The sequence below is a fragment of the Priapulus caudatus genome, unplaced genomic scaffold (genome assembly GCF_000485595.1).
Source record: "Priapulus caudatus unplaced genomic scaffold, Priapulus_caudatus-5.0.1 Scaffold562, whole genome shotgun sequence".
In the NCBI taxonomy this organism is placed as follows: domain Eukaryota; kingdom Metazoa; phylum Priapulida; class Priapulimorpha; order Priapulimorphida; family Priapulidae; genus Priapulus; species Priapulus caudatus.
The window spans coordinates 153,263-172,744 of record NW_014577623.1 but is presented as its reverse complement, the minus strand read 5'-3'; the positions used below and the strand labels follow the sequence as shown (position 1 = coordinate 172,744).

Here is a 19,482-nt window from a genome sequence, read left to right as displayed (position 1 = left end):
ATATAATAAAATAAATAAGAGACAAAATTAGCCAATCAGAGCCGTCCCCTAGCGGATCACTATCTCTCCCCTGTGCAAAATTACCTATAAACAGAGGTCTGTTATGGGCATAGTTATGGGTATGCAGCCCACTGATCTATACTATACTAACGTTAGTATAGTAGAGATCAGTGATGCAGCCCCATAGGAGAGAGAGAGAGAGAGAGAAAGAGAGAGAGGCCATGAGTTGGTACGATATTATAAAAAAAAAACATATATTATATTCGCAAACGTGTCTCTCGCATAAACATGCGTGCTCGCGCGCGCGTTTGTGCGTGCGTTTGTGTGCGTGCGTGTGCGCGTGAGTTTGTGTATGTGTGTAGTACTTATGTGGTATGGGCATGCAGCGTGAGGAACGTAGGGGGCCCTGTTTCCACACGATGCAAAGTCAAGTGTAACCTGTTTCGATCCGAGATAAAAGAATTTCAAGAACAGTCAGCAGTAGAAGAGGGTCACTGGCCATAGCATAGAGCTAAACGATTTCCCTTTTTCCTTCATTCGCAAAAAGCCTTTCGCCCCGGGGTTGGGCCAAACTGGTTTGACCCACCCGTGCGTTATCTTTCTCTTTCTCTCTTTCTCTGTCTTTCTCCCCCCTCCTTCTCTCTCTCTCTCTCTCTCTCTCTCTCTCTCTCTCTCTCTCTCTATATATATATATATATACGTGTGTGTGCATACATGTGTGTGTGCGAGCATGGGTGTGCTTGTGTTCGTTTCTATCTATCTCTCCTCTTCGTTTGCTCTGCTCATGCACTAATTGCTACCTGTTTCTCTCCCTCTTGCCACTGGGGCATGGGCGTAATCTTCAGCCACCAGGGGGAGCCACAAGCGCGTATCTTGTAGTTCTTTGGTAGCCAAGGACACTGAGTATATGTGGTTGAACTGAAGTCGAACTGGGTGAGACTCCTCCTCTTTCTCGTCCTGCTTCTCCTCATTTCTCGTTCCATTGTCTCTTGCTGGTATAATTGCAGATCATGTCCGGGTTTAGCTTTCTGCATGGATGCAATACTATATGCAGAGCGTCGAATATCTAAAAACGCGATCAGTCAATCAACGACGCATAACCGTGCCCCTGCAGTGCTCGGTGATCTTCCACCAGATTTGAAATGCTCGAAACTGCTTAATGCTCGTTTCGTGTTCGAGAATTTTAAATATGCGGCATATCTCGACCACGGATCTCTCGCTATACTAACCTATATGAATCTCGCGCGTCTTGATTTCGCTTTCAGTCGCCATGTTTGCCAGACGAGCGTCGGCGCATCTGCTGTTGGCCATTATCGCCGTGGCAACGCTCACCGTCGCCGCTGACTCCATGGTCGATGATGTGGCGAGTGCCCCCTCTCGGCTGCGAGTGAAAAGACAGTTCCCATCCTTCGTTGGAGGTAGGTTCGAGAGAGGAAGAGGTTGCTGTTAAGGGTTCGCTCGACCTGGAATAACAAGCACATGTGATAATACATGTACAGATACGTATCTGTACATGGAAATATTAGACAGTGTGACGGCAAAGTAAGAGGGATATAGAGGGAGAGAGAGAAAAATGTGGTGCCCACGCACAGGTTATTCTACTGTACACGTGCGAGCCAATACTATACAATTTTAAGACGTGGACACACGCACGCACGCACAAATGCACCAACACCTGGTAAATACATTTCTCCAAAGCGTCTCCAGGCAGCCACGTATCGGCAAGGAAACCGAATTCTGCAACGATACGACAGCGACGCCTGCAGGGGGCGCCACCTAACACAACACTGACGACGTCGAACCACCAGCAACGGCGTACGTACGGACGGACAGAAATGAATGCGTGGGGGAGGGAGGATTCTCACTGCGTCTCCCGCCACTCTCTAAAAAGTACCTCTCTCCTCGCTTGGACAGATCTGACGTCTGAAGTCTCGGCTAACGGCTGGACGGCTTGTGGCATCTCCTCTTCCTCATCTGTGATTGAACAGAGCGGGGCCGCCATTGCTACGACATCGTGCAGCCTTCGACGATCGCGTTGTCATTATTCCACCAGCCAACAGATGGCGCCACCCTCCGTCGAGACGACGCCACCTCGTCAACACCAGAGAGCGGCAGGCCGGTTTTTCATCGTCGCCGACACCGGGGGGCGGAATCGCAGTCGGACGGTGCGGCGGCCGTGAGGGGGCGCCAAGGTCAGTTGAGTGAGTCGTGTCCGCACGAGAGCGTCTCGGACGAGGACGTGTTGCGTATTATTAATGCGCCTATTATATAGTGGACACTGCGAACGCCTGACATTCTCCGTCACACTTGGAAGAAGGTACTGCGTTAAACGCTTGTCAGATGCATTAGGATCTAGCCATTTAGAGATTAGAGTTATATAGTTATATAGTTTTATAGTCACATATATATAAGCGTATACGGTCGCAGTTCATTCAAAGGTGCTTTGCAACATTCGCGCAGTGTGCGATCACTCTAATCCCCCCAGCCAGTTTCCAGAACACAATCCGAGATTTGTTAAAAATGGCCTTAGCACGCGTTGACCGTATTGTAAAAAACTACACACCAAGAGAGTTTAGGTTAATCTGTTGAAACGACTTTCATGACAGTAGACATCGTTATTAACGATAAAACCGTTACCTAAACCCCCTCGATCCCCACCCCCACCGCCACAGCCACGCACGAGAATTTGCATAGCAAAACGAGCACGTACGCCGATTTCTTTGCTTCGTTTCTTATAATTTCATGGTTTTCTGGTCCGGATTTATACGAGCAATCGCTCAAATTTGATCACAAGCGGAACCAGATCGGGGGCGCGTTAACGTGTTCATCGCAATTTCATCAACAGATGATCGCTTCAAGGCAGCAAACTTATATTAGTGCTATATATTATATTAGCGCCTATTAGGGAGTACCCCGCAGTAACAAATGCGAAATGCCTGTCCCATTCTACGTGTGTGTATGTTCATGATATCCATAATTATTCACATCGTAATTAATTCATATTTATTCCGTACCTCGATAATTTATAGCGATGTTTATCAGTAGACGGCTCTATATATATATGTCAATGACTATCGAAGACTGGTACCCTGTCTCTACGCTTTGTTAACAACAAATCTTTGGCAAATATATTTCGAGGATAGATTAATAGATAGTTACTCTATATTTAGAGGCAGGGTACCAGTCTATGACCGTCCGTCCTATCTGCTGGTGATATTTTTCTATTATGTCGTGGCAATCGTGGCAATCGTGACACACATAACACCGAGTCGAATCGTCTGCCTCGTTTTTTGGCGCGTTTTGGCACGCGCGCGTCTGCCGGTAACGATGACACGCACGTGCGCCACCGAGTCACGCCTGTAATAAATGTGTCAGTCTTTCTCATAACCTCATGAATATTATAGTCTTCAAAGTCCACGGGTCTATATCAAAGACGGAAGAGACAAAGTGGGGCAAATAGACAGATCAACACTGCGGATCGCAGTAATGTTCCGCTGTAACGTTTGCTTTACGCGGTTATGGATGGCGCTGGTGTGGTTTATACAAACGCGCAGCCATAAATACCTATAAACTAGTAAGTCTCAGGGGAGAGATAGTGAATATAAAAATAAGTTGTGGATATCGAAATCAGTTAACCCTTACTCTAACCCTAATCCTAACCCTATCCCTAATTATAAAATAAAACAAAATTAGCCAAAAATAATATATATAATAAAATAAATAAGAGACAAAATTAGCCAATCAGAGCCGTCCCCTAGCGGATCACTATCTCCCCTGTGCATTATTCATTAATTTGTTGAGATTTCGATTATTAAATTTTTATTAAAAAAATTAATTTGTGTATTTATTACAGTTTGATTCTAGAACTCCACGAAATGAACAGCCAACAACGCGAGAGAGAGCATTTATAGATAACCCTGCTCCAGAAACGGTGCGGGAAATCTATCTACTGATGTTTTGTTATTGTTTCCCGTCTGCATTTTAAATGATCTTAGTTCATCTTACATAATATTATAATCATGTTTTATGTCCATTTGTAGTTTAATTTTAGAGATCCCTCAAGAAACGTCTCACCGACGACGCGAGATCGACAAGTTGGGGAAATCGTTTCTCCGGAAACAATACCGAAATTCACATAATCTATAACAACAGTTAAATCAGTAAAAAAGCACATGAAGACAATAGACTTAAGCCAATATGTAAAAAAAACGTTACCTTTCCTGGTAAAGGCGAGCAATTTGTTACTAGCAATGGCGTGCGGATGGCTCGACCACTTAGCCACCCAAGACGATGTTTTTCAGCTTATCTTATATGCGTTTAAAAAGATGGGGGCATTGCCAAAGGAGATGTTCATTGCAAAACCCAATCTCAAAATTTCATTTCTGCCACAGTATCCCGACATTCCCTGCCCCTATGCTAATTGTCAGGCTACAGCATGAAATGGCTTATAATTATATATATACATATATATTATGTATATAAGCTTGGACTTTTACATTTTCCCTGCATAGGTCGGTGTTAAACCCACGGTGCAGGACAGGGCGCTGACGTTCCGCGGACGATCCCAAAGCATTCCATCCACCGACGATGTGCGACGATCGCAGGATGCAACGCCCGAGACGCGCACAGCGCCATCTGGGCGTTCATGTCAGTTCCTCACTCGCCAACAGATGGAGGCACTGCTGACGCGGCCGGGCGTGCTCGCGTTCGCTGCTGCGACGGGAGCCGAAGCAAACGAGTTCCCGGATGCTTACGGAAGCCACGAGGTACACTAACAAACTGGCCACAGTGTATACTTCTGCTGCGGTAGCGTTACACATAGTACACATGTTACCCATTTAATTACGCTCGTGTTATTTCCCACGTGCATATAAAAAAATTACTTCACATTCTACACAATTTCGGAGTTCTTTCGCTCATCAAATCAGCTTTGTCTTGCGCTGACTGGGGCAAAGACTAATCCACTTTCCCTGTACGCATGATCGAATCATTGTGGAATTGTACGGCTCATACGGTTATATTCGTTTTAGTTCTTCGATGCAGCATCACGTTTCTCATACGTAATCGGTCACACATACAATCTATTTTGGTTTAGCTCATATTAACTTGGTTTTCAGGCAGCAGAGGGCGTGCCGTTCGGCGTCGTATCGAATCTGCTGCTGCAGCGTTTCCTGCAGAAGCAGGTCTGCGCGAACAGCTTCCTGGCTTCGAGCGTGCTCCGCTCAAAGACGAGCGGAGAGTCGATAACTGATCCGATGTCATTTGAAAAAGGTGCGACGATTTCTCGACATTCACGATGCCATTCAGCATGTCATTCACGACTTTGGAAAAATAGTTAAGCTTACGTTTGAATTTTGCCATCTTTAAAAAATATATTCCATCAATGTTGCACCGTGACCATACCAGACTAAACGACGCTTCCCCCATCGACACCTGAAACGTGACCACCGCCACTCGCACCATAATTAGGCTCGTTTGTAGTAAGATGACGTCGCTCGTCGTGCGTTTGTCTCATCACTGGTTTTTTTCCTTACTTCTTCTGGGTAGGCGTGAGCTACCCGCGCAGCTGCGCACGCCGGGGCGAGCAGGCGAGCGGCAGGAGGACGGTGAACATGTGCAGCACGTGCGCCGCGACGACCGTGCTCGCAGACGACTTCTTCCCGCAGTTCTTGAACGAGAACGTCTGTGCCGGCGACGGAGGCTGCCTGAACATCGACGGACAGTGTAAGCGGAGTTCCAACCTTGACCTCTTGACCTTCACCTTGACATTGACCTTCACCTCGACCTTAACATCCCGACTCCGACTTTCACATTGATTGCAACTTTGACACATTGAACCTTTTGCACACATTTGTCTTTGAACTCGACGGTAGTAATTTTAACTTGCAATTCTGCCGTGATGTGCCGCATATACCTGACATTGTGTCCGTTCGTGAGACATGCCCTCTCGCAAAACTTGCTCATTTCTGTCAAGCCTTACCAACAACATCCATGAGGCTGAGACGTCTAAAGCGTTTCTCCCTAATTCTCATCGCGAGGACTCCATAAGTGTAGCTAGCTTTCCTGTACCCATCCCCACGGGACATTATAATAAATAACGTTGAGTCGACATTACTAATAATACGCCTCCACGGCGTGACCTGTCGATGCCCTACACTACCGCTGTTACTACAACGACGCCGTTTCGGGTTTTCAACGTTGCAGATCACGGCGGCTGCAGTCAGCAGACGATGACGATCCCAGTTCTGCGTAACGTCGGCAGCTCGGAGTGCCCTCTGTGGGAGCGCGAGCCGTATGAACTGCGCACGGCGTGCAGCTGTCAGCTATTCAAAGACTCGACGCTGAATTCCTACGTCAATCACTAACTCCTCCGCGCTTCTGGCTACGTCACCGTTTTCTGTGCACATTGTAAGAAAACCTCCCCCGTGGAAAAGATTTACGATTGGTCGTCCGCTGTCGGACAGTCATGGAAAGTAGATGAATGAGAATAATAAAGGATTTTTGATTATTTTTTTTATATATTGCTGGAATAACGCCGTGTAAATACTACTATGGCTCGATGTTTGTGAATATTAAACGTGCCGTACACATTATATATCCACATAATATCCATATACATATAACTATATATATATATATAATTATATGTATAAATATAATATATATGAAGTTATTAATGCAGTGATTAGCTTCTCGCAGTCTGATGGGCTGTCTGGAGTATGGTGCATTTTGCTGCAATGTTTACCAGCTTTGGTGAGACCTTTACCACCGATTATAATAGAGTGCCGATTACGTCGGTATTACATTCATATTGCTTTATATCCCCCTGAATGTCGACAGTCTAACGACGGCAGAGCCGTAGGCTGAGCAAATTCCTAGGGGGGGGGGCAGTGGCGGATCGAGGATTTCAAGGAGGGGGTGAGAAACAGGTGGGGGTCTTTTTGAGAATGTAGATCGCAGGAGACGGTATTCGAGCCTTTTGAGGCACTTTTGAGTACATGTACAGCCTTCATTCTGACTACGACAATTCTCTTTTAGTAGAACAATTTATTTTTTACATTTTGCTCCAAAATCAAGGGGGCAGCTGCCCCCTTGCCCCCCCCGCAGGCTACGGCCCTGGACGGGAATACGTGACACGATACGTGATACTTTCGCAACAGATTTAGTCTGCAAAATGGCTATTTTATAATTTTCGATTATAACGACAGTTGGCACTAGGTGGCGCTGTGCACACAGCCCAAACGACCCGAGACGGTGAGGTAATTACGGGATATAGTAGAGAGCTAACAAGATCGATAGAGATGATGACCACGCTGTGCTGATATGACACCAATTGATACGAAATAGTATATATAGTTAGAAAATTATGTAGACAGAAAACTGCGGCGATGATATCAAAGAATTTGCATTTTAGGATTCTGCGGTAAAATTGTAATATGTGATAGATATAAATATATATAAAATATATTATGAATATATATTATGAAATATATGGAGGGCTTTCTGAATATATATGTATCAGCCTTTGCTTTTGATTAATTTTTGGGCAACTTTGCCTTGTAAATTTATTTGAACTGTCTGTCCATTTCCGTACCCTCGCTCTCTCTTTCTCTCTCTCACTCTTTTTTCTCTATCTATTTAGCACGCCTTCCTCTTCCTCTACTACCATTTCTTGCCTTTCTTCCCCCGTTCCTCTCTCTCCCCTCTCTGTTCCTCCCCATGCTTCTCTCTTCGCCATCTCCCTCCCTCTTTCCCCTTCCTCTCGATCTCTATCTCAATATTTTCCCTCATGCACTATCCGTGTAAATTCACAGTGAATGGACCTATTCTTAACAGTGCACGGTAATGAGAAAAAATTGTTTTTTATTGCATTCTACATATTTTTCCCTAATAACATTGTTTCTTCATATCTATTTGCAGACTGATTTTAGAACTCTGCGAAATGAACAGCCAACAACACGAGATAGAGCATTTATAAATAACCCTGCTCCAGAAACGGTGCGGACATTTATTTATTAGTATATTACTATTTATTTATTTGTTTTTTATTGCATTTTACGCATGTTTCGCTAATAAAATCATGTCTTCGTGTCTATTTACAGTCTGATTTTAGAACTCTGCAAAATGAACAGCCAACAACCCGAGAGAGACAATTTATAAATAACCCTGCTCCAGAAACGGTGCGGGAATTTATTTATTAGTATTACTATTTATTTGATTTTTATTGCATTCTACACATTTTTCACTAATAAAATTTTCTTCATATCTATTTGCAGACTGATTTTAGAACTCTACGAAATGAACAGCCTACACCACGAGAGAAAGAATTTATAAATAACCCTGCTCCAGAAACGGTGCGGACATTTATTTATTAGTATATTACTATTTATTTATTTGTTTTTTATTGCATTCTACATTTTTTTTTACTAATAAAATTGTTTCTTCATATCTATTTGCAGACTGATTTTAGAACTCTGCTAAATGAACAGCCAACAACCCGAGAGAGAGAATTTATAAATAACCCTGCTCCAGAAACGGTGCGGGAATTTATTTATAAGTGTACAACAATTATAATATTGTTATTATCAGGAGTAGATAATAGAAGATCTTCTATTATCTACTCCTGTTATTATTATGATTACCATTATTATTACCACTATCTCCATAATCATCATTTTTATTAATTATTTCATTTTACACAGTATCACATATGTAATTAATGCTGTCATTTGTCTAATTGCAGTTCAATTTTAGAAATCCACCTCGGAACACGCCACCAACGACACGAGATCGAGACGTTATAGACAGCACACCAAGAACGGTGAGGCAATAACGATGATGACGTACAAGAGTACAACATATTCATATTTTACAACTGCATATTGTTAAACCCAAAATGTTTGTTTTTCGTTTTTGTTTGCTGTTTGATTAAAAAACTCGGTCCCAATATTCTACAAGATCGGAATACCCCAGATATAGTACGCACTTTCAATGCTACTGCACTGTGTGAAAGTGAGCACCTTGTTTAATTTTACGTAATTCATTTGATTACAATGGTGTTTTTATGTCTATTTACAGTTTGATACCAGAACTCCACAAAATGAACAGCCAACAACACGAGGGAGAGATTTTATAGATAACACTAATCGTGAAACGGTGTGGGAATTTATTTATTAGTATATTATTATTTATTTTTTATTTTCTACTCAAGTTTTATATCGTCACTTTTATAAAAAATCCTGATTTTGTCTATAATTACAGTTTAATGTTGGAACTCTACTAAATGAACAACCTGAGAGAGAGCATTTATAGATAATCCTGCTCCAGATACCGTGCAGGCATATTTTATAATTATATAAATGATTTAAACATTTATTTTTTCGTGTCGAGTTTTAGATTTATACTAAATTTTTTATTAAAAAAATCATGTTTTGTCTATTTACAGTTTGATTCTAGAACTCCACGAAATGAACAGCCAACAACACGAGAGAGAGCATTTATAGATAACCCTGCTCCAGAAACGGTGCGGACATTTATTTATTAGTATATTATTTATTCATTTATTTATTTATTCATTAATTTGTTGATCTAAATAGCTGTGTTGATGAATCGCAACTAAGCAACGTCGATTGCGTACACAAGATTTACGCAAAATATTTTGCGTACGCAGCTTGATGAATCTACCCCCTGATCTCTATAATATAATCTGATTATATTATAGTTAGAGATCAGTGACATGAACGGGCGAAACTCGTGACGGGTTGTTATAACTCTCCTATGTGGTTACAGCTCGCTAGTCCGACGGCCCAATACTGCAATAGTCCTCAAGCCCACTAGTCCGAAAACCAACTAGTCCGAAAGCCCACTAGTCCGAAAACCCGCAGGGGATGGGGTACCGATCTATACCTAATGTTTAATTAATTAATTTTAATTTTAATTTTTTTAACAACATCGACGCAACACTCGGCGAGCTAATCTTTGACCTATTTACAGCTGGTATGCCCCCCACGCACGCCCACCGCAATCAGCAGCAGCTCCAGATCCAATCTCCCAGTGAGCCACACCGCATCGCCGAGGGCACAAGAGTGTGCAAGAGTCTGTTTATGCGCTGCCTATTGTATCAAGTTAGGCGGGTTATACATTCGGGTTGCTGGCAACAGAATGGAGAATCGTGTCATACGTTTTAGTCTGTATCTCCGGATTGCGGGTGTATACGTGAAAACGATTTCGCACGATGCTAGGCGAATGTACTGTGTACGATTTGAGCTCAAGTTGGTTGAGTTACGCGTAGGAAATCATAGGTATTCTAAGGCTAGTAAATGACGAATTTCCCTTGTTTATTGAAGTCACACTCCTTCCCTATTATCTACTTCTGATATATATGTTGATGCAAATAAAAAACAAATTTTTGTTTTATGCTCCTGAATTTATACTAAAAACACTAAAACTAAATAAAATTACCTCGTAAACCTTGCGCTCGCGGGCACGGTAGAGACATCCATGTACGAACACGCTGAATTGCATGCAACAATGATTTCATTTATTATTCCAGTAATAACTTCATTATACATAACCTGCGAACGATGAACCCAACGGACGGATACACGGAAGCGAGATCAACAGCCTAGACTGACGACATGTTGTTCCTGAGCGGCGACGCAGAGCCAGTCGAAGGACTTGGGCACCGTCTAACAGCACGTGCTGCGAAGGCTTCCGCTGCCTACGCTCACGAAATCAGCGAGGATTTATTTTTTGCGACGGATTCGTTCTGCGTAGATAAGATTCGGCGAGATGAAATTCTCGGATGGTTTAGTATCGTATCGAATCGCTTCGTCGGATGGCACACGTTAATGTCGGGTCACAGCGGTAGCGCCCTCTGACGGCTGTAACCATTCGGTGGCGAAAATTTTTGAAAATAACGGCGCAGTCGTCATGACGACGTCACGCGCGTCGAGAGACGGATTATGCTGGAGGGATTTCGAGTGATCTCACGTGAACTCGCGTTATGTCGTGTGATACCACGACGCCTTAACACGTACACACCTCCTGCGATCAGGTCAATTACTGGACGGCACACACGCACAGCTCGGCACCTGAAACCTATCATCATTAATTCACGGCACCCTGTGAGAAAGCAGGCATGCAAACGAAGCGAAATGCGTGACGAAAACGTCTAGGCGAGCGAAGTAATATTTTTCCTTGCAGATAGTAAATCACGCTAACGTACGCGCCCTCTAACCCTCTCCCACCCACCTTCCCCACCCCCTCTCTCGCTCTTCCCTTACCCATCCTTCTGCACTGTAAAAATATAATCTAGCAAAAACCCTGGATTTACTATCTATCCCACGACAGCAGCCGCTGGATGTGGACGGGTAAATTACCGATACGGTGTACGTATGTATAAATATAATCACGAGCAACGAACCGCATATCTAACAGCAAACGTCAAACATTTCATAGCAGCAACTACATAATAGCAGGAGTGTACATTCTCGTATATACAGAGCATATTCATTCACTGGGGCAAAACGCAAACCTTCTCTGTCTCTCTCCCTCTCGCGCGCTCTCTCTCTCTCGCCCTCTCTCTCTCTCTCTCTCTCTCTCTCTCTCTCTCTCTCTCTCTCTCTCTCTCTGTCCTCATCCCTCTTTCACTCATTGCCTCACTGTCTCTCTCTCTCCCTCTCTCATTTTCACTCAGTCTCCCACTCTCGCTTTTGCTCTCTGCATTTCTCTCTCTCTCTCTCTCTCTCGCTTTCTCAATCACACACATACACTGTTTCTCGCTCATTCACTATCTTTCAGGGGTGATCCCCCTCTCTCCCGCTCTCTCTCTCCCTCCCACGTTTGTATGCTGACCCCCTTCTATGTCCCATTCTCTCGAATTCTATCGCCAAGTATAATCAATGCTGCATTACGCCTTCAGGACCTTGGCACCGATCTGACATCCGGCTACGTACCAGCCTTCCGCCAATCCGTAACACGTACGCGCAACACAGGTTCGGAAACAGCGCCACCTATAGGAGGCCGGCACCGGGAGACTCCCTCTAGGGAAAACACAGTGCCGGAAAATGTACGCCGGGTTTATTCCATACGCTGCGCCACCTTTTGACATTTGCTTTTAACATTGATAACCTGAATTAAAACATTGTGGGTTTATTGATAATACAGGATCGATATTTTAATGGCATACTAATTGATTTCCTAATGAATAGAATTTACAGGGGGGTTCTAGTTAAAGTTTCCACAAGGGGAAAGTTTCTAGTTTAAATTATGGTCAGGACCGTGAGATCAAAAATCGAGCAATTTACAGGTAAAAATGTGACGAAATGTGTGAAAGCATTGTCGAATATTATTGCGATGTTCTATTGGAATTTACACAGTTTGATTTCCGAGCTCGGAACGTTCCACTGTCAACACGACGAATTGGGGAGCTAGGAGAAACCACTCCAAGAAGGGTAAGGAAAGCAATATACACGATTATGGTGACCCTGACGGCCAATAAACTATTCACTAAAGGATGGCGGCATAATTATCACCAACTCTTCTCACGTTTTTTTCTCTGATAGCCTTGGATTTCTCGGATATGATCATTTGAGGTATAATAGCTATTCGACCATACATGAAGGCACGCATTAATCATAAACTTATGAATGGCTTTCTCATAACTCTTCTTTGGCTAAATGCTGAATGCTTTTATTTGCTGTTGTTCGTTTTTGTCTTGCAGTTCGATTTTAGACTCCCAAATCCTACATTGACGGGAGTTGATGACCAACTACAGGTTGGTAAAGTTTAGATATATACTACACCTCTATTTACACGATATGCCAATACGTTATTTGTACAACTTTTGAAGCTTTTCTGGCTAAGAACCCAGACTAATGATTTATTATATGACAACAATCACAATCCCTGTCATCTATTCAGAATATTTTCTTTCCGTATTTCTATTAACAGTCCAACAGAAATCAACCTCGTAACACATCGCCAACGACACGAGAGCGAGACGTTATCGACAGCACACCGAGAAGGGTAAGACAATCTCTACGATCACGTACAATCGTACAACATTTGTACCTGTGATATACGGCCGGCACTGGCGGCGACCGCGGCATAATGGAAGCCGCGCTCCCATACGCCGACGACTCCACCTCCCCGTCCTCGTCCCTATCCCTGTCCTCCTCCTCCTTCTCCTCCTCCTCCTCTTCCTCCTCCTCCTCCTCCTCCTCCTCCTTCTCCTCCTCCACCTTCTTCCTCCCGGCCTGCGCGTGCGCTGCGCGTCGATGTATCGTCGGCGACGACAGCGTTGCCGCTTCGCCGTTCACGCTCGCCGCGTAACCGCTGTCCCACGTCTTCGCTCGCTCCAGCTTTGCGTCGACGTCCAGCCGGCGTCGCGGCGACGACGGCGACGGAGGGTTGAGGAGATCGCTGCCTCCCGACACGAGGCCGCGATTGCTCGTGAGCCGCAGCGATGGCAGCGGCGAGTGCCGCTGCTGCTGCTGACGTCGCTGCACGGCCGGGATCGGCGGCGACGAGGGTGCCCTCTGGCGGCGTCGCGGCGAGCCCGAGCGGACGCGCCGCACCGCGTTCGGACGCCCGCTTATCGACGACGCCGCCTCGCTGTCGCTGCACCAGTCCTCGTGCAGATGGTAGCGCGGCAGCGGCGCGCCCTGGCGGCCGCGCATCGCCGTGTGCAGCTTGGGCGCCTGCGCGAGCTGCTGCAGCTCGTCGCGCCGGCGGGCGATGCGCGCCTCCCGCGTCACGCGCTGCTGCTCGTAGCGCGGGTCGCGCTGCGAATTCGGAATGCGCTTGCGGCCACCGCTGTCCGTGTCCGCCTGGTTGCTCCCCCACTCGGGCCGGGCGGCAATGGCAGCATCGCGTGCGGCCCGCTTCGCCGTTCTCGAGCGCCGGGTCAGGTCGTCGGCGAGCTCGTCTGAAAGGTCACAGAGGTCATAGGTCAGATGGGTCGCTATGGGGTCGGGCGAATCCAAGTGGCATGAAAGCCCGAGCCACCGACCACCCTAATTATCCTGAGTGTATCAACAAAACAATACGCATGCAGTTAGTATTAACAAGTGCCGCAGAGCGACAGCGCTCAACTGACGTGTACTGTAGCCAGGTATTCTTCTGATAAACTCACTGGCAACCGAATCAAGTGCGCCCTCCTGCCACCGCGTTCGCGCTCAGAGCATATATCTAGGATACTACTAATACAGATCAAAAATCTATGATAGGCTTTGCTATACATACTGGTAGTACAGTAATAAAGATACAGCTGTGTAACTTTAATGACTTCGCTATATTAACATGTTATCATGGATATGCGTCGAGCGCGAGCGTAGTGGTGGTGGTGGGTGCTTCGTCAGCTGAGCTAATAATAACTAATGATTACGCAGGTTTATCGGTTACTCAAAGTTACTCACGGACACACTGTTTAAAGGTGATCAACCTCGCAGCTAAATGCATATTATATATACCTACTGTGCGCTTGCATATGTTGCAAAAATTCATTACAACTAATTTGTGTTGCTACTTTCATAACATTCTTCTCAAACTCTAAACGAAATTACTTCTCTTACGAACGTAGCACCACAGTGATGTTTACACATCAGGGACACACCGGAACGATCGACTTGATTCAGTAACAGTTCCTTTTTATGATAAAACAAGTCATAATTCATTATTCGATGTTTATTCAGTACAAAATTGTGAAATTTGTTTAAATCATATATAGTTATCTGTATTACTTATGCAACCAGGAAAAAAATATAGTGTTTTCATTCCAGGAACTATTGCTATATATATGGTGTGTGGATACTATTTTGCATTATCTGGTACTTCGTGAAATAACTTGCGTACACGCAAGTTTTCAAAATAGCCAACTTCGGAGCACATTTCTGGCTCAATGAGAACATTTCGTGATGTTTGCATACTGCAAGTATGCTCACAGTAGGTCTAATCTGGTCTATATAGGCCTTTTGTTGCAAGGTCTATCCGTTTTAAGCATACGTACACACTGCTTGAAAGACACGTCGACTGTTTCGACTCGAATAACGGATCGCAAACCTACGTGTTGCCTACCTGCCTCAGCATCGGTGCCGTGACCGCGTCACATACACGCATCGCTAACGAGCGACGGAGCATATACCTGCCACCCAACCATGTATCACACCCGACGCACACCTGCGACATGCACGTGACGAGCCTAACGACGTGGCGACTAACGATAGCAATCAGGCTGAAAATTTCGGTTAATATTATAATCGGTTAATATTATAATCGGTTAATAAGACTGCGCCTGCTAGACGCTAGGCAACGACAGCTAGTCTTTTACACAGACAACTACGGCAACACACTTGATACGGCATACACACACACATACTAGATGTCGTTTCATTTCGCTTCGCCTCGCATTAGTGCGTATGCCTCCGATTCTTTATCGTCTCTCGCGAGACATCTGGCCTTCACATGTTAATTAAATGGCTCGTCACGCGACGCTTAACGACTGTGAGCGGAAATCACGGAATTTATTCCGCCGAATTTCTCTTTTCGGCAATCAATTACGTGTTTTTTTTACCTGTTTACGACTGTTAGTTTTTCGCGACCACACGAGGAGTTGCTTGCATTCCGGTGATCAATCGCTCGTTAACGTGATCGACTCGTTGACCAGTCGCTGACGACGATTACCCATCGTCGATTACAATTCGACATATTTGATAGAATTTACGACAATCGACAATCGATTTTTCGTCAAACGTTCAGTAAGCATAATTTAGAAATTTGGGGATCGGCCGCGGCGTCCTGTCGGCGCATCGACGGTGCGGACGCGCGAACAAACGCCCGCGGCTGCGCGGGGGCAGGAAGGCTGAGGGGGCGCACCTGTTTGTACAGCGCAGTCCTTCTTGCGGTGGTGGTTGAAGAGCACCGAGCTGTCATCCGTCTCCTGGTGACACGAGCCACTCTCCTGCTCCATGTCGGCCGAGTAGCAGCTGCTCTCCAGTCGCGAGGGTGCCGGGGAGCCCGGCGGGGGCCGACGGGCGTTTGGCGGCGGTGGGGCCGGCGGGGGAAGGTGGAAATCCGGTGCGACAGTGGGAGGCGGACGGTGCGCTTTGGGCAATGGGGAAGCCGGCGGAGGCCGGTGGGAGTCGGGCGCAGCGGCGGCAGGGGGCTGCGGGCAGTGGGGTTCAGGAGAGGCTGGCGGGGGTCTGCGAGAATCAGGTGGCATGGGATCCTCGAATTTCCGTCTCTGTTCCATCTGCAATACACGACATTTTGTGGCACTGTGGTTTATCTTTCCACACTAATCGGCAGCATTCAGGCTCAGTAACTAGGCAGGTAGGCATGTAGGTAGGTAGGTAGGTAGGTAGGTAGGTAGGGAGCTAGGTAGTTTAGTAGTTAGGTAGGTAACTATATAGGTAGCTAGGTATTTAGGTATGAAGGTAGGTAGCTGGGGGTAGCTTGGTAACTCGGTACGAAGCTAGAGCTTGGTAGGTAAATATGTAGCTATATAATTAATAGGTAGGTATTTAGCAACGGAGCTAGGAGGAGCAGGAGTGTTGGCTCACCTGTGCCTTGCGCTGCTTCTCCTGCTCAGCCTGCTGCTCCTGCTGGGCGAGGAGGGCCAGGCGCTCGCACTCCCTCTCCAGCCGCAGGTCCTCCTGCTGTGCAGCCTTCTTCTCCTCCTGCCGCTTTCTCTTATTCTCATCCACCTGCTGGGCGATCGCCGCCTACAAACAAACACATGCACGTCAGCTATTGCACTGGCGGATGGCGCGGATAAAACGAGCATCCAGCCGTGCACGGAACAAGTGGCTAGCTGCAGACAAAACAAGCGGCTAGTCGTGAACAAAACAAGCGGCTAGTCGCGGACAAAACAAGTGGCTCGCGGTGCACAAGACGAGCTTATGGATTACGCGAAAATGTGTGACCACGATGAAATCACGACTACAATGTTATGTACTGCATGAACAATTGTCGGTCAAATGTCAGTAAGTTCAAGAGTCCCCCAAATAGACACATCAAGAGTCAGCAAGAGAGGTAGTCACACACATTACAACCACGCTAGCAAAGCCTCTGCACCTGCCCTAGTGACAACGTGCGCTGTTGCCGTGGCAACGCCAGCCTACCTGCAGCTCCATCTGCTTGCGCTTCTTTGCATCCATTTGTTCTCGTGTGTCAATGTCGTAGAACTGGTGCTGCCCTCTGTGGTGGGACCTGCAATGAATGCACCGCCGAGCAAGTGACAGGTTCGGCAATGCATGCGTATTACGTTACAGATGCACCATTTCCATTCGCAGTTCATTTATTCACAAAACCAAAAAAACCACCCTCTCGATCTCTATCTCAATATTTTCCCTCATGCACTATCCGTGTAAATTCACAGTGAATGGACCTATTCTTAACAGTGCACGGTAATGAGAAAAAACAGGTATGAACAACAAACACAATATGTACCGGTATGCTATGTATTAGCAACGTTAAACCTTCCATTCATGCTGTCAGCATATTACCTAAAAAGGATAGAGTGTATAGGGACACGAGCAACCTCAATTGTGACCCATGGCAAATATAAATAATGTTTTACCCATATCACATCACGCACGCATCATCTCTAGCTCGCTCACACGAACCAGCACATTGCCACCAGCAACATGTATTTCATGATATAATATAAGCTATGATATAACTTATAAGCTCGTATTACACAAAGAAATGTTAGCAATGTGCATAGCATTAATATTATTATCATCGTTATTATTATTATTATTATTACTACTACTAGTAGTCAGGGGCGTAGCTACGGGGGGGCCTGGGACAAATTTTCTGTGCCCCCCCAGGTGCACCCCCCACTAAAAATTCATGCTTGATAAAAAAAATTGAATTAAAAACAATGTCGTTAGAACAGTATAATACAAAGAAAAGTTATATATTGTGCCCCCGACGAAAATTTAAGGCCCCCCAGTGCCCCCCCCCGCTGAAAAAATCCTAGCTACGCCACTGCTAGTAGTACTACAAGTAGTTACAGTTTAAAAAAAAAAAAAAAAAAAGTTACACATACCTCTTGTTTAATTCCCTTGTACGGTCGATTGGGCGATTGCGGGTTTTAGTCACAGTCAGAACATGGTCGGAATGATAAAACATGGCGGCGAATTCATAAATTCTGTTGCATTCGTCTCAAAAAGTCGCTGTAACCCCGTAAGTACCCAGCGCATCGTAGCGCACTGATGGTTACAAGAAGGTGGACGTTTACTGATTCATTTGGTATATCACATGTGTGGTGTTCTTTGGCGATACTTCATTACTTGGAATATAAGGCAACTACGTGTTTAGCTGAAGCCAAGGTTTGAAACGGTATTGTAACCCTAGCAATACCGTTTCTTGGAGCTAACAGTAACACAACCCCAGCTGATAAACATGTCTGCAAAATCGGGATCCACTTACTGCTAATATCTATTGGCCCATTGCAATAATAACACTATAGCCAATGTAAAATCGGTTGATTGTGCACTTTTTGGAACCGAGATGGCCGACGGCACAGGATTGTAGGTAATATTGCTTTCGTCGTCGTGGCGCCGGCGCTGAGCTGCAGCAGGAGGACGTCGCCGGAGGTCATGCGGGAGAACTCCTGCTGCTTGAGGAGCAGACCCTCGCGCAGCTGCGAGAGCTGCGCGAGGATCTGACCCTGCCGCTCCGTCGGCCGGCTGCGCACCAGCTCCGGGTGCAGCAGCGGGTTCTGCAAGCACAGGGTAACAGAAGCGTAATTAACGGCGGTAGAGAAAACGTGAAGAAAATTTAGGTCGTCAAAGCGATGCATGACGACCTGTACGTCTATAGCCACACCAGGCGATTAGTACAGTATCATACAACCAATCCGTCTCGACCGCGAGCCGCAAACAAGCGCTACCGACAAAAATCCGTCTCCCTAAGCGAACCGCTCGATACGTTCGCAATCGACGAGTGCGCTCGCGAGTCACCCGGTCGCCGCGGCGACGCGCAGTCACCTTGAGGCTGCCCTTCGCAGACGAGATGCTGATGGAAGAGTTGCTGCGCCGTAAACGCTCCGGCAGCATGCTGGGCTCGGAGCCGCTGACGCTGCTGTCGCTGTTGTGCCTCCGCTGCAACACGTCTTCCTCTGCCCGGATCCTAGAGGTGAGGAAACGCGCATACATGAAGCGTGAGTCCGCGAAGCCAAGAACCTAGGCCGATCTACTGATGCGAGCGGGGGGGGGAGCACTGATGCCGCGTGAAGTGATGGCGGCTAGCGCTCACTCCACGATGATTAACGTTATCATCCTTATTATTAATAATACTATTATCATCATCATCATCATCATCATCATCATCATCATCATCATCATCATCATCATCATTATTTGCGACGAGCATCAAGTAAGGACTTAAATGCGCGGGAGCGGATCATGATGCGAAGACCGATACGTACCAAAGCCAGGCATACACGCCTGCGTGCAGGCATGTACGTACATA

General features: G+C 45.9%; 3 protein-coding genes across 15 annotated transcripts; 2 read left to right on the top strand and 1 right to left on the bottom strand.

The window, feature by feature from the left end:
- Nucleotides 1-3,803: 3,803 nt before the first annotated feature.
- LOC106811679 (uncharacterized protein T16H12.9-like) lies at nucleotides 3,804-9,581 on the top strand. 13 transcript variants are annotated; one of them, XR_001394181.1, is made up of 7 exons: nucleotides 3,834-3,931; nucleotides 8,103-8,180; nucleotides 8,277-8,354; nucleotides 8,460-8,537; nucleotides 8,744-8,821; nucleotides 9,079-9,156; nucleotides 9,446-9,581. XR_001394181.1 is itself a non-coding variant. In XM_014815381.1 (5 exons), the coding sequence occupies exons 2-5, from the start codon at nucleotides 4,671-4,673 to the stop codon at nucleotides 6,363-6,365; spliced, it is 588 nt and encodes a 195-aa protein (XP_014670867.1). In that variant the 5' UTR covers nucleotides 3,834-3,931; nucleotides 4,512-4,670; the 3' UTR covers nucleotides 6,366-6,519. The 13 variants fall into 13 exon arrangements, 1 of the variants encoding a protein (XP_014670867.1); XR_001394178.1 differs by lacking the exon at nucleotides 8,277-8,354 and adding an exon at nucleotides 7,921-7,998; XR_001394177.1 differs by lacking the exon at nucleotides 8,460-8,537 and adding an exon at nucleotides 7,921-7,998.
- Nucleotides 9,582-10,637: 1,056 nt separating this feature from the next.
- LOC106811668 lies at nucleotides 10,638-13,080 on the top strand. Its single transcript, XM_014815369.1, has 5 exons — nucleotides 10,638-10,772; nucleotides 11,924-12,070; nucleotides 12,381-12,455; nucleotides 12,725-12,778; nucleotides 12,955-13,080. The coding sequence occupies exons 1-5, from the start codon at nucleotides 10,638-10,640 to the stop codon at nucleotides 13,078-13,080; spliced, it is 537 nt and encodes a 178-aa protein (XP_014670855.1).
- Nucleotides 13,081-13,318: 238 nt separating this feature from the next.
- On the bottom strand, nucleotides 13,319-17,212 carry LOC106811667 (serine/arginine repetitive matrix protein 1-like). The gene is made up of 5 exons (XM_014815367.1): nucleotides 17,124-17,212; nucleotides 16,563-16,724; nucleotides 15,877-16,252; nucleotides 13,430-13,930; nucleotides 13,319-13,338 (listed from the first exon to the last, which is right to left on the bottom strand). The coding sequence occupies exons 1-5, from the start codon at nucleotides 17,157-17,159 to the stop codon at nucleotides 13,319-13,321; spliced, it is 1,095 nt and encodes a 364-aa protein (XP_014670853.1). The 5' UTR covers nucleotides 17,160-17,212.
- Between the last annotated feature and the right edge of the window lie 2,270 nt (nucleotides 17,213-19,482).